Source organism: Aspergillus glaucus (genome assembly GCF_001890805.1).
Source record: "Aspergillus glaucus CBS 516.65 unplaced genomic scaffold ASPGLscaffold_4, whole genome shotgun sequence".
In the NCBI taxonomy this organism is placed as follows: Eukaryota; Fungi; Ascomycota; class Eurotiomycetes; order Eurotiales; family Aspergillaceae; genus Aspergillus; species Aspergillus glaucus.
This window is the reverse complement of record NW_019170456.1, coordinates 966,609-979,378: the sequence shown is the minus strand read 5'-3', so window position 1 is coordinate 979,378 and position 12,770 is coordinate 966,609. Positions and strand designations below refer to the sequence as shown.

General features: G+C 43.3%; 5 protein-coding genes across 5 annotated transcripts; 2 read left to right on the top strand and 3 right to left on the bottom strand.

The window, feature by feature from the left end:
• Window positions 1–2,928: 2,928 nt before the first annotated feature.
• ASPGLDRAFT_43782 (S-methyl-5-thioribose-1-phosphate isomerase) lies at window positions 2,929–4,690 on the bottom strand. The gene is made up of 3 exons (XM_022545882.1): window positions 4,642–4,690; window positions 4,049–4,588; window positions 2,929–3,992 (listed from the first exon to the last, which is right to left on the bottom strand). The coding sequence occupies exons 2-3, from the start codon at window positions 4,573–4,575 to the stop codon at window positions 3,377–3,379; spliced, it is 1,143 nt and encodes a 380-aa protein (XP_022403951.1). The 5' UTR covers window positions 4,576–4,588; window positions 4,642–4,690; the 3' UTR covers window positions 2,929–3,376.
• A 167-nt stretch (window positions 4,691–4,857) lies between these two features.
• ASPGLDRAFT_43781 (U4/U6-U5 snRNP complex subunit LSM6) lies at window positions 4,858–5,725 on the bottom strand. The gene is made up of 3 exons (XM_022545881.1): window positions 5,481–5,725; window positions 5,311–5,424; window positions 4,858–5,249 (listed from the first exon to the last, which is right to left on the bottom strand). Exons 1-3 carry the CDS (start codon window positions 5,584–5,586, stop codon window positions 5,227–5,229), a joined length of 243 nt encoding a protein of 80 aa, XP_022403950.1. The 5' UTR covers window positions 5,587–5,725; the 3' UTR covers window positions 4,858–5,226.
• Window positions 5,726–5,823: 98 nt separating this feature from the next.
• Window positions 5,824–7,319, top strand: ASPGLDRAFT_43780 (small ubiquitin-related modifier domain-containing protein). The gene has a single exon (XM_022545880.1). It carries the CDS (start codon window positions 5,901–5,903, stop codon window positions 7,122–7,124), a length of 1,224 nt encoding a protein of 407 aa, XP_022403949.1. The 5' UTR covers window positions 5,824–5,900; the 3' UTR covers window positions 7,125–7,319.
• Window positions 7,320–7,469: 150 nt separating this feature from the next.
• Window positions 7,470–7,914, top strand: ASPGLDRAFT_120019 (RNA methylation protein TRM112; the record flags this gene model as incomplete). The annotated part of the gene is made up of 2 exons (XM_022540107.1): window positions 7,470–7,655; window positions 7,717–7,914. The coding sequence occupies 2 exons, from the start codon at window positions 7,470–7,472 to the stop codon at window positions 7,912–7,914; spliced, it is 384 nt and encodes a 127-aa protein (XP_022403948.1).
• Window positions 7,915–8,465: 551 nt separating this feature from the next.
• Window positions 8,466–12,235, bottom strand: set1 (histone methyltransferase SET1; the record flags this gene model as incomplete). The annotated part of the gene is made up of 2 exons (XM_022544245.1): window positions 8,466–8,569; window positions 8,635–12,235. 2 exons carry the CDS (start codon window positions 12,233–12,235, stop codon window positions 8,466–8,468), a joined length of 3,705 nt encoding a protein of 1,234 aa, XP_022403947.1.
• Between the last annotated feature and the right edge of the window lie 535 nt (window positions 12,236–12,770).

Here is a 12,770-nt window from a genome sequence, read left to right as displayed (position 1 = left end):
CATTATGAGAATGTCTTTTCTTCAGTAGGTGTCAATTTTCAGTGATATGGCAACTGATTCCTTGCTGCATGTGGTTCCTTTAACCTGGTCTTAAAGGTGGAGAGAGACACATCATATGCCTGCATTTTTTGATAAAAAAAATACCCTTTTTAAAGTCTTCTAGAGCTAGTTTCTTGTGATCTTCTTTTGAATTATCAGCCATGGTTGTGGTTGTGGATAAATTGCAAGTATGAATAGTAGGTGGTCACGGATGTGGCCAGCTGACCAGCTCGGTGATCAATTACGTTATTAAGGCAGATTCTTGAGTTGTTGATGTTATTGAACCAGCTGGTTCTTATAAGATTTTTATGATTTTATTGCATTTCTTTCATTTGATATCCTTCAAGGTCATGCATTTATATAGTAACTGACCAAGGACTCACTAGGGCTCTCAGTAATTTATAATACAATTGTAACATCTTGGGTTAACTAAGTAGCTCTCTGATAGTCCTGAAGCCTGTATTATAGGTGTAGTATTTTAAACTCTTAGAATTAGTAACTTATCGGTAATAAAATTCAAAAAAGTTGTTTTAAATAGGTTTCTTAGATAGGTTACTAGCATAAGATTTTTATTATAAAACTATCATTTTCTAACTAGTTGATCTTCTCTGTGACTAAGGCATTAATAACAAAATTCTTTATATTATTTAAAGGTGTTATCAAGATAGATTTTCTAAATATATGGAGGGCCATTAGATGGATTGTTATTAAATGGCCCTGGAATGTTAAGTATCGCCTCTAGGGAGTGAGTCAGTTCTATTAGATAAGGTTGCTTAAATACTCTGTTATTCTTCATCTAGTACATGTTTTTCTGCAGCAATGATAAGTTCAAGATTTTGCTTCTAATGTTAAAGAATGCTGTGAAGCATAAGCTATGATTATATTAAGAAGATGCTTAAATAATTATATGCTGCAGGACTTCAAGCCAGCATTAGGTATAAGTTTTATGTTAATGAAAGTATTTAACGTAAATCACCAGTGAATAGATCACACCAGCGAGTGGATCACCTCTGTTTTCCGTACAAAATGGCACTTTTTGTAACCTCAATATCTCAGCCACCGATAAATGTAGAGGCTTATTTATAAGATGGGGGTAGGCATACACACACTAGACGAAGGTACATTGCTTTCTAAAGATTTTGTAGCTTTTTGTAGTCATAGATGCTATATTATTGAAAAAATACAAAAAATATCTTTTCGATTTTTCTATGGTGTAAGATTGCACTTCAATAGCTCTGGAGTTTCATCTGCTTTTTAATCATTTAAAGCTAATAATAAGTATTTTCTATATTTAATTTTTCAATTAAGAACTAATACACATTAACCAGTCTTTTTTTTTTAAAGAAAAAAAAAATTTAAATTAGGTCTTCAATATTAATTCTAATATCTTCATTATTTTTATCTTTAGATTCACCATGTTAACTTATAGACCATTCGGCCAAAAAGGTACCAAGGTGACCTATTTAGTCATAAGTATTCATGTCAACACACCATCACTGGGACTATTTATTGAAGGTGATCTATTAATCAGTTCTTGTCCTTCCAGTCTTTATTTTCATGGATTAAAGGGTTGAGTCCTCTCTTCTTTTAAAGTTTAAAGATTCTCCTGTCATAGCATTCTTATAATTTGCTAGGCTTTGCTGAGCAGATTATAGGCCAATAATTGCATAGAAAGACAATTAAGGGTAGGACTTGTAGTCATTAATTGATTAATTAGTCTATACTAACTTAAAGAGATTGAAGAGTTAATAATCTGACTGCATGAGGCTATAGTAATAGAAGAATTCCAATTCTATAAGATGAATTGACTGTCTAATCCCCACTGATGGTAATAGAATGGGTGTTTGCCAACTCTAATGTATGGCTACTAGTGGCATCTCTTAAAGAGATTGGTGTAGCGGCATGAACCACCTAACTATATAAGTGAGCGCAGTACTAAGCCGACAGGCTTAGTATCCTAGTCTTTTGCTCCTGACGCAGCGGTTATCTCTCTGGAATGTGCCCTAGATGCGTGGCCGTGACAATTGGTGGCTTGCTAATCAGGCGAAACACTATATGATGAGCATCCGCTCATCATGCTCAGGAATTTATATATGTAGTAGCGCACTGGTTAGGGATCGAACCTAACACAGGCCTTGGGCTTTCTATGCCATGTCTAGTTTGCGTATTCAAGAGCATGCTTAAGGGGATAGTTCTTTGCCTTTATTTCAGAGCATCTTGTATATATGTATGGATAGCGCGCGTGCGCTTATACATGAGGTATGTTGATACCGTATTAGGTAGGCAGTAAAGGGGGCAGTGAAATCGCCGGGTGCATCTTTACCCCCACTGTATTTATTATTTTTGTAGTCATAGTATAATTTTATTCTTGTAAATATAGTAGTTATTCCAGGCATTTTATTAAGACTTAAAAGATTAATTCCTAATTCAGGAATATAATAGGTAACGTAATCGGTAAGCGAGCTGGACACAACGTATTCCGTACTAAATCGCCCTTTTGAGACTTCAATATCTCAACAATAAAGCTTTTACTTGAACTGAGATTTCAAATAAATCATTATAGTATATATTTATAACACATAATAAGTGATCAGGTTGTTGGAATGTCTGTGTGGCCAGGTAATATAAATTACGCTGTAATTATATATAATTTTAGATATTGTATATTCGAATATAGCGAATAAATTAAAAAAAAAAAATCCTAGAAAATGAAAAACATATGTTGTAGACCTGTCTCTAAGTATATCATACTTACAGGCCTCCATATTTAAAAGCGGTGAATATTGCAGTTCTAAAAATGGCGATTTAGTGTGGGATACATTGGTGTCCAGCTCGCTTACCGATTACGCTATCTTTAATCTTATATTTATAAGTATATCATTTTAGTATTTTACTTGCTATTGTAGCTGACATATTCTTCTATCACTGTGGTGCACCATGGCAAAAGCGGTGGGTTTGTACTACTATCATGCCAACTGACTCGGAAATATCAGTACCCACCAAACATGCCACAGGATGATAGTGATCATAAAACATACAGCCCTGCTGAACTTGCCCAAGTGAGTGATCCCTGCCCCGACTCTTTCGAAAAAATGGATGGAACCTATTTATAACCTCAAATAACAGGCATTCAAAAACATTGTTGAGTATCCTACCCAAGTGAACCTAGATAAATATCAAATTTACAATCTAACTTCATATGAAGTGGTGAACGAACAACTATTGCGCTAGAAAATCAGTTGTGCAACCTGGAGCGCAGAATCGATGATCTTCTCGCAGCATTCGAAAAGCCAGGAGAGAATGAGGTCGGTGATAGCCAAGACGAATATCCGAAGCATTAGGAGAATAAACGGTCCAAGTGAAAATGTCCGTTAGAGTCCTTTTCTGCAACACCGACCTCTGTGATTATACCATCAATGAGTGTTGCAGGCGCGATGTCGAATGCTGGGTTCCAAACGTTGATTCCCTTTGCTGCGATGTTTATAGTTTCCAAAGACACGGCTCCAGTAGTATCATCTTTCTGGCTGGGACCTTTGATCCTTGTTACCTCAGAAGCCGGACGCTCTTCAATGGTGATTTCATTGCCTGATTTAGTAGCCAGGTCAATTGTAGTGAGCGGTGCAGCGACAAGGAATTTGACACCGTGATATCTTGCCAGGACTGCTAGGCCATATGTTCCTATCTTATTTGCAGTATCCCCATTGGCTGCCACCCTGTCTGCTCCCACTACAATCGCATTCATGTCGGCATCTGTCCGCGCGAGTAGAGCAGCTGCCATCGAATCGGTAATCAACGTAGCGGGGAGACCGTCATAAACCAATTCAAAAGCTGTTAAACGGGAACCCTGATTATATGGTCGAGTCTCTGTACAATATGCATGGCGCAGCCCATTGTTTGAGGCGAGAGAGCGAATAACACCGAGCGCTGTTCCATAACCAGAAGTCGCAAGGGAACTACTCAAAGAAGAATGATTAGATAAATTACAATATCAATGGATTGCATAACATACCCTGTATTGCAATGTGTGAGAATAGAAGCTTTAGACACGCCCAACTTGAGAGCATTCGCAAGAATCCACTGAGCCCCGTTTTGCCCAATCCTTTTGTTGTCTTCCACATCTTTTACCATCATATGTTCAGCTGCGCGGATAAAAGCAGTGGCGATACCATGGCCTGCTGATCCTGCTGTATTCGCACGTTCGGTTACCAATTCCTCGAGCTTGTGGGCGGCATCGCTGAGATTGACAGCAGTTGGCCTGCTAGTGACGAGATAATGTAATTTCTCCACAATGAAGACCTGAACCTCTTCCGCAACAGCCGACAGCTTGTTGTTGATGACAAGCTGGTGAAGTTCAGATGCAAGTGCAAGTGCAGCCACAATGGCAATGGCAGGCGCACCCCTCACTCGCATTTCTTTTATTGCATGCCAGCCCTCCTCAGCTGTTCGTATAGGTATATATTCTTCGACAAACGGAAGTTTTAGTTGATCAATTATGGTGAGGTCACCATTAGCGTATCGAATAGCCTGCAGCGTCATCCTGAATGTAATTCTAAAGCAACTGTTAGTGATTCAGCATGCCTCGTGAGGATGCAGGGCTGTTACCGCAGTGTGAAATTGACTCTGGAATGTGATCTTTGGGGTGGGGTGATCTGCGCTTATTTTAAGATAAAAAACTCTGCGGAGTACGGAGCACTACACGTGGGGCTTCGTGCTCCGTAGTACGGAGTACTGTACATGCGAATGGTACCTGATACCCTTATGCCTCGTCATTGCATTATCGGATTTGAAGTATAAACGAGAAACCGAATAATAAATATGCCCGGGGGGAAAAAAAAAAGAAAAAAAGAAAAAAAAAATCGATTAGCCATAATATTTCACAGGAATCGGAAGACAGAACCACACTACTATGATTCGGTATATTAAGGGTACGCTCCCATCAAGTCCATTTGGACATACACTTGCATATCCACAGGATTGAAATTGCTTAGAAGAGATTGCTATTCGCAATAAAGAGCTTGTGCTTCTCGGGGTTTATCATTGACTTCCTCCCTTTTCTCCTTTCCCATCCCGGCCTCCCTCTATTTAGCGTTGGACCTTTCCCTTCTCCGTTATGGCTGTCGCTCCAGGAGCCGGTGGCATCATATTTTATATAGGCATGATACATGCCTTGTCAATGGCATGTGGTAATCATTGTGCAGAGATGTAGAGAACTGCAGTTCACCAGATATACACATTAGTTTTGCAATTTCCAAGAGGATAGTACAAACAAACCATTGTTTCCGCGGACAAAAGCATCTCCAAAGTTCTTCCTCAAAGCTCCATTCACATATTCTTCAGTTTTTTCCAAAGCAATATTCATGTAACCATCCACTGATTGAAGTTCGCCTAAAGAAATGATGTCAGAATCCAGATATAACCAGATCAACACAATGGGAAATAACCTTTGTAGACAACTCCAGAATTCAGCTTCACAGTTACTGGAACTCCAATAATTTCACTGAGGAATGCTGATGGGTCTTTGCCATCAGACGGCGCACCGTTCTCCATTTTAGTCGACTTTACAGGATAATGTCAAGCGCTGGTTAAGAAAAAGAAAAAGGAAAAGAAAAGCCGATATGATTGCTGAGCAGGACCAGAGTACAGAGTACTACTGTATGCTATGTACTCCGAGCTCCGTACTGTGGTGGAGATATGCAGATGATTAGATAAATCCAGGACGCGCCAAGATTTGTCCACTCCACATTATTATTGCATTTCTTCACTTATTATTCTACTCCGTACACCACACCAATATAGAGGCCTTCCATTCACACATAAGGTGATACTCTCTTTTTGACGCCCGGAGGAACCATAATCACGCTATGCGATCTTTTTTCAGGAGACCGTCCTGGGCAAAAAGGGGAATTGAGGATTCAGTCCCTGATTTCTATCGACGCTCGGAGCACACTTATGCTGATATCATCGCTGCGACAAAAGAAGCACGGGAAAGATCGGCAATTGAATCTGTCTGTGACGATCAAAGAGCGGATGGCAAGACATCTAAGAACCGTCGAAATTCAAGTCAAGCCGGTGTAAGAGAGGATACACCATCAGACAAGATCTCCGGAGCAATAAGCGACCAGAACTCTTCTATTAGGCCAGAACCTTGCTCCCCCAGCGTATTACAAGAGGAGAGGCAGCCTAGCTGGCATCAGGTGCAGCGAATAAGATCCATTCATGAAAGCGATACTGTTCATGATCATAACATCCCTGCGTCAAACTGTGGACCTGTAGCGGACACTCAGTCAAATAGCCAGGTCAACGAGCATTGCAATCATCCATCCGAATTTGCCCCGTGTATGCGCGAGGGGACGAATGATTTTTCTGATGATGAGCCTGCCTCTGGAAAAACTCTACGTGATAATAACAAAACCGAATATAAGGCAACCCGGCGTGACAAGAGCATTCAAGATGATGTGGTCGTCCAAATACTGATAACATCAGCAATTGAAAACACAAAACCATTGATTGTTCATCGAAAAGCTTCTCAGTCATTGAGAGAGGTCCGCTTAGCATGGTGCAAGCGTCAAGGTATTACTGAAGAATTGCAATCGTCTGTATTTCTGACGTGGAAGGGCCGGCGATTGTTCGATGTCACGACATGTAAAAGCTTGGGCGTCAATGTTGTGAACAATTCTGATGGCTTTCCGGACCTCCATTACCCATCAGTTGACGACGGGCCGCGCATCCATATGGAAGCAGTTACACATGATTTCTTTATTTTCAAACAAAGGCAGCAACAACTATTGCGAGCATCATCCACGACCGAATCTCAAATTGGGCCAGATTTTCTCGATATTGGGAACGACGAGCGAGATGTGCTAATGAAGATTATTTTAAGGTGTCCTGAACTCGATGACTTTGGAACTAAAGTCAGCCAGAAGACTCTAGTATCCCAAATCATCTCTGCTTTTAAGGATGCACAAAGAATACCCGCTGAAAAGCATGTTTATCTTTTATTTGATGGTGATCTGCTGGATTCCAATGCTTGCCTCATAGATTATGACATTGCAGACCAAGACATGGTGGATGTCTTGATCAGATAGTACCCTAGTCATCATTCAAGATATTAGTGACATATCAGTGGTGAATCACGGAATACATAGAATTCCCAATAACCTCTCATAGCAGAGCTAGCCCTGAGTAGTAAGGTTTTGATGCAGTCGCAGGGCCCAGGGAGAGAAAGAAAGAAAAAAAAAAAAAAAAAAAAAAAAAAAAAAAAAAAAAAAAAAAAAAAAAAACCACGCTCTAAAACACAAAACAAACACAAGCCTCTCAACCGCGAATAGTCCTTTTTTCTTTCTTTTTTTTTTTTGCCCAAGCATAATCATTAAACACAACCTATATTTTCTCGTTCCTCTGTCTGTTTCCTTCAGCGATCACTTGGAACAATGAAAGTAGCTACTGCCAATTTTATGACCTGTGCTGTCAAGGGTTGTAAAGCATCACCAGCATCATTTCCACTTCATTTTCATGATGCCGAACTTGAACTCCAGGAGCTTGATTTCCAGGCAGAATTCATACAGCATATTATTCCCAGGCTTGATTGGGATGGACTGCAGGTAACTGTCAATGAGGTAACTTTCAAAGTTCTGTCTGATCACTGTTGCTGTGCTTTATACTGATGATGTTTTATAGCTTGGCTTCCCCAGAATTCCAGACACAAAACCAGAGGGTGATGCCTTGAATGATGAGCAGATTCTGAGGGACCTGCACCGATTACTTCTGGAGACCCAGGTCATGGAAGGGAAATTGAAATGTGGGAACTGTGGCCATGAGTATATGATCAAAGAAGGAATTGCAAATTTTCTTCTCCCCAGTCATTTGGGTCCGTGAACCTCGATCTCGATGAATTGCACATGTTTTGACTGCTTGCTGATCTTTTGCAGTTTGAGAATCTTCGGGTAGATGATTCATGGGCGCTCTACTCTGTACAGAGTACAAATATGCGCATCAAATTAAATATAATGCATGCTCACCGAACAACAGGGGCTGAGAATAATCCCCTCGGTATAATGTACAGAAGGGGTTCCTAAGCAAGGGATTAGTCGTGTGAAAGTGCATCATCCCATAGTGGCCTGGGCTCTTCTATCTGTAGAATGGTCCACCTGACATAGTGACAGTTATTCTATAATATATGGTACATGGTTGTCAGCTATTTCGCATATCAAAACACAAAAAGCATTGCTAGGAATTAAAAAAGAAGAAAAAGAAAAAAGAAAAAGAAGAAAAGTTCCAGGCCCTGAATAGTTCGCATAATTTTTCCCAGGCTTCAACCAAAACGCCTCAAGACCAATTCCGTGATAAAGACCCTTTATCAAAGCGCCGTGTAGAAAAAGGCGAAGAGTAAGAAAAGAAAATGAATAGCTTCCATGGTAATTTCTGTATTAATTAAGAAATCCTTTACAACCAGTAGAGCCGCAGAGACATGGGATCCTGTCGTCACTGTCCCATTCCCTTTCAAATTTGTAGTCATAAGTCAATTCCTCATCTGGATCATTGTTAGCCAGACCAACTCTACCATGTTCCAGGATCCAGTATCCACAGGACACCTACCTCGCTCAATGTCCCTTAAAGCATATATAACGATTCGTTTACTGCCATCGACCTTGATGATCTTGGCAGTGCAATTAGGCGTACAGCTGTGGTTAATGAACCTGGCAATGCCGCCCCGTTTCGTGGCATCTATGACGGTGTTCTCATCGATACGGAAGAGATAGCTGCTACCAATGCCACTTTTCAAGTATTGCCTCTCTCTCATATCTGCCACCTGCTGTCGTACCTTCTCTCCCACATATTCGATGATCATATCGTTCGCTGATATGTTTTCCTCGGCATAAAGTCCCCAGTTGTGGATCGCAGATCGAGCAAAGCGAACAGGCTTTTTCCGTTTCTTCAACTGGTTGAAGCGAAGAACATCGCCGTCCCCGCTTTGCATGGGGAGGGCTTGTTTCTGCGCATTGATATCGGCAATCAGACGGCGGTTATTGACTCTTGTTGATCTTGAAGTTGACTTCGAAATCGTTTTCGCAGCGGCGATTCTGGCAGCCTCAGCGGCAGTGGCCTGAGGGTCACTTTTCGCTTTGGCCTCCCTTTCCTCCCGAGCCTTCTGGACCTTAATCCGATGGGGCAGGTATTTTGATTTTTCTGACTCCAAAATTCTCTTCCTTCCCTCCGTTCGAGCAGCACCTGTTACATTAACGACGTAATAACCATGAATGATCGTCTCTTCATGCACAGGGCCAAGGTCTCCAGGACGGTTCAGTGCTTTGATCTCCTTTTGTCTCCACGCCCATGCTGCTAAGTTCCCAAGACTGGCCTTCGGTTGGCTGGCTAGAACATCTCGCAAGAAATGTAGATCTTCTTCATCCTTTATCAGATTCTGCCAACCATCGAGATCCAGGATAATCGCCTCGTCATCCAGGACTGTAGGACGGGGTTCATCGTTAGACACCCGCCATTCCACTTCAATTTTTGATTCTTCTGGCTGGTCCAATTCATCGATACCATCACCAAAAACATGTACTTTTTCAGCATGGTTCTTCTCGTACATGGAAGCCTCTAGGTCACATCTTTCTGAGGATTCCTTGGAATTTTGATCCTCTTCCAATACCGTAGAACCCAGTACAATATCTGGGGGACCATCCGTAACAGTTCTATCACCGCCTGTCGCGAGTGAGACGGGCGATTTTGTGTGCTCGTCTTCAGGTTTGTCAACAGAGCTAATACCAAACGGTTCCTCGTCTTCCCTTTGCCTCTTGCGCGCCTCATGGTCTTCGCTAATTCTCTTTCTCTTGCGAGATGTCGGAGAAAGGCCGCTAGCGTCATTAGATTGCGGATTGGCTGCGCTCTCTGTGACAATATCGTCTCCCTCCGTTTCGTTGTAATATTGGCGTACCGGGAGTTCAGTGACCGAGGTTTGTAAAGTCCCAGACATAGACTGCTCATCGTTATCAGATCCCGAATCAATTGAGCTCATTCGACTAAGAGGCCGGCTCTCCTGTTCGTCAGTGTCCCTGGCAAACGGTGTTCTTTGGTCGTCATCTGAATCATCATGATCATGTAGCTGTTGTAACCGGTGGTAAAGAGGCCGCACTTCTCTCCTTCGCACAGGTTGTTTGCGCCTTTCATCCAAGAAAGCATCCGCCCGGTTCAAGCGATGCGCCTTTCGAATCCGCGGAAGGGCAAGGACATTGAGATTGGACGTTCCGAAAGGCCGTTGAACATTGGACAACTCCGAGCGGGAATCCGGTGTCTCGCTGGATGCATCGAAATCAAGACGAAATGTGGGTCGTCTGGTTCCCTCCGGATCAGGGATGCCTAATTTCTTTCTCTTGGCCGCATGGCGATCTGGATCAAGATAATCATATAATGCAGGGGCTGCGATGCGGGACTTCACATCTTCGAGAAGCTTGTCTTTCAAATCGCGGATAATCATGGTCAAAACCTCCCTGCAAGGGTCCAAATCAATCACCCGGAGTTTCTTCTCTTCCTCAACATCAATTTTGGCCTCTTTTTCCAGTCTTTCTGCTTCGGCTTTCTCTCTCTTCTCCGCTTCGAGTCGTTCAGGGCTTGGGCTCCGCTCGTAATTAGGATTACCGTATGGCTGGCTTTCCATGTTCATGATATAGGTAAACAGCGGCTTCATGTGGCATATCTTGTAGCAGCGTTCAGTTTCCTCCTCTCCGCGCCGAGAATTTTCAAATATGATATAGTAACCGGTCTTGTCGCAACGGATGTCTTTCCAGTTGAACAGCTTGAGTCTCTTTTTCAGGTGTGGAACAGTCGTACTGAGAACTGGCACATAGCAATGTGCAATGAAGATGTATGGGTCGCGCTTGATTTGATTCAGCACTGGTGTTTCTTCGACTAGAGATGGTACGGCGGGCTTCGAAAAGACTGCCCTCGGCCCTTCGGGTACAGCAGGCATCGGGCGCATCGAGGATCTTCCTGAAGGACCTTTCGGCGCTGTTGGAGGAGGCTCATTCCTCTTGGACTGGGGATCACGTTTTGTTTCTTCGGCTTTCTTATGCCCCAGCCTCCGAGGATCAGTAGCCTTGGACACAATCTTCTCCGCAAGGATGCCATCGCGATCCAACTCCACCCTTATTCTGCGAGTTCCAATGCGTTGCTCTTTTTTGCATTCGAGGTAGGCTCGTTTGGCCGCGCTGGCTGCAAGTATTGGACTTCCTCCTCGAAACGAACTGGTATCTTTGTATCTGATGGAGCAAACCCCCAAAAATCTGCCAGTAATAGGATCGGTGCGATTGTTGATTTCCGCAATCTCTCCAAAACTCGAGAAAAGCGCGCTTATTGGCGCGATTGGGGTTAAGGGATCGAATCCTGTGACCGCTATCTGCGTGGGAGGCCCAGGGCCTATCGTAGTTGCCGAGTCATAAGGCCACGATTTCAACATATAAGGAGACGGCCGATATTTTGGCTTCTGTTTGCACCCGGCCCCCCGGGTATAATTCGGGATGGCCAAACGGGGATCCGGAGGGCATCCATTTTGTTCGTTAGAAACAATGTCCACATATTCCGGTTTCCTCCGTCTGTCCTTTGACGATGACGATGACCGCCGGTCACTATCGGGATCGTAGACCAACTTATAACCGCTGACCCTATTTCCAACAGCATGTTCCTGCGGTTGAGGAGTGGGAGGGGTGTGCAGAGGCGTTATAGCAGCTCGTTGCTCTTCGCCTCGAGCTTTCACCTGGTTGGCATTGGTAACGCCATTCATGATTTTGCTCGGTTGGGGACTTGATTTACAGGGTGGTGATGATTCGACATTTGTGAGCGGAGTAAGTGTGTCCGGATGCATTTCATTCAAGTGCGGCGCACCGCTCAGGGAAAGTGAAGAACCAGCTGCTGAAGGTCCTGTACTCATAGAGCTCGTAGATCCAATTCCTGTAGTTTCAAACGATACCTTGGCCGATTCATCATGCGACCCCGATCCTGGGTGAGCAAACGTGCCACCATGCATCACATCCTTGACGGTGTTTGACTCCACGAAGCATGCAGGGCGTTCCTCATTGCTCTCGTGCTCGTTCTGAAGTTTCGGACGAGGCAACTCCTGGGCGGCTCTGAAGCGCTTTTGTTGGAGAACTGACGGTGCAGTGGGGAAGAAATCTGCGAAGCCGGCTGAGGAGCGCGACATGGTGGGAGATGGCTACACGCCAAATAACGAGATGCCGTGATCACTTGGCAGCATCCTTAACGAAACGTGGATCGCCTAGTATGAGTACATATATCCAGGAAGCTCTCCTGACGCGGGCGAGATGGAAAACCTCAGACCTAAGGTTTCATTGGAATTGCATGGAGCATTGAAAGGAGGGAACACCGGAAGTTGGACAAGAGAAGGTGTGAAGTTTCAGGTTAAAAGAAAGAAGATATTGAGACTGGAATAGGAGGGAAGAAAAAGAAAGGCAGAAAGAGTTGAGGTAAATTGGTATATAATACAAGGAGCGGGTGTTGGTGTCTTTTCGTAGGAAGTGTTCGGACTCTGGAGAACTTCCCGATTAACGCGACCCAGGCGCGCGAACAGGCAAATCACGGCGACAATGGCTTGAGTGGCGGGGGATAGAGCACGGAGGAAATACACCCTAAAGAATAGCAATGACCAGTAATAGAAGAAATTATCAACAAATATGATTCTATCGAGACAGATCCTGTGGAGAGCCTAATGTGGAAAA

Coding starts and splice junctions, on each gene's coding strand:
- ASPGLDRAFT_43781 (XM_022545881.1), bottom strand. CDS start 5,586: ATGGAGAACGGTGCGCCGTCTGATGGCAAAGACCCATCAGCATTCCTC. Junction 5,425..5,480: donor TTCTGGAGTTGTCTACAAAG/GTTATTTCCCAT, acceptor TCATTTCTTTAG/GCGAACTTCAATCAGTGGAT. Junction 5,250..5,310: donor TTTTGTCCGCGGAAACAATG/GTTTGTTTGTAC, acceptor GGTGAACTGCAG/TTCTCTACATCTCTGCACAA.
- ASPGLDRAFT_43780 (XM_022545880.1), top strand. CDS start 5,901: ATGCGATCTTTTTTCAGGAGACCGTCCTGGGCAAAAAGGGGAATTGAG.
- ASPGLDRAFT_43782 (XM_022545882.1), bottom strand. CDS start 4,575: ATGACGCTGCAGGCTATTCGATACGCTAATGGTGACCTCACCATAATT. Junction 3,993..4,048: donor CTCACACATTGCAATACAGG/GTATGTTATGCA, acceptor TTCTTTGAGTAG/TTCCCTTGCGACTTCTGGTT.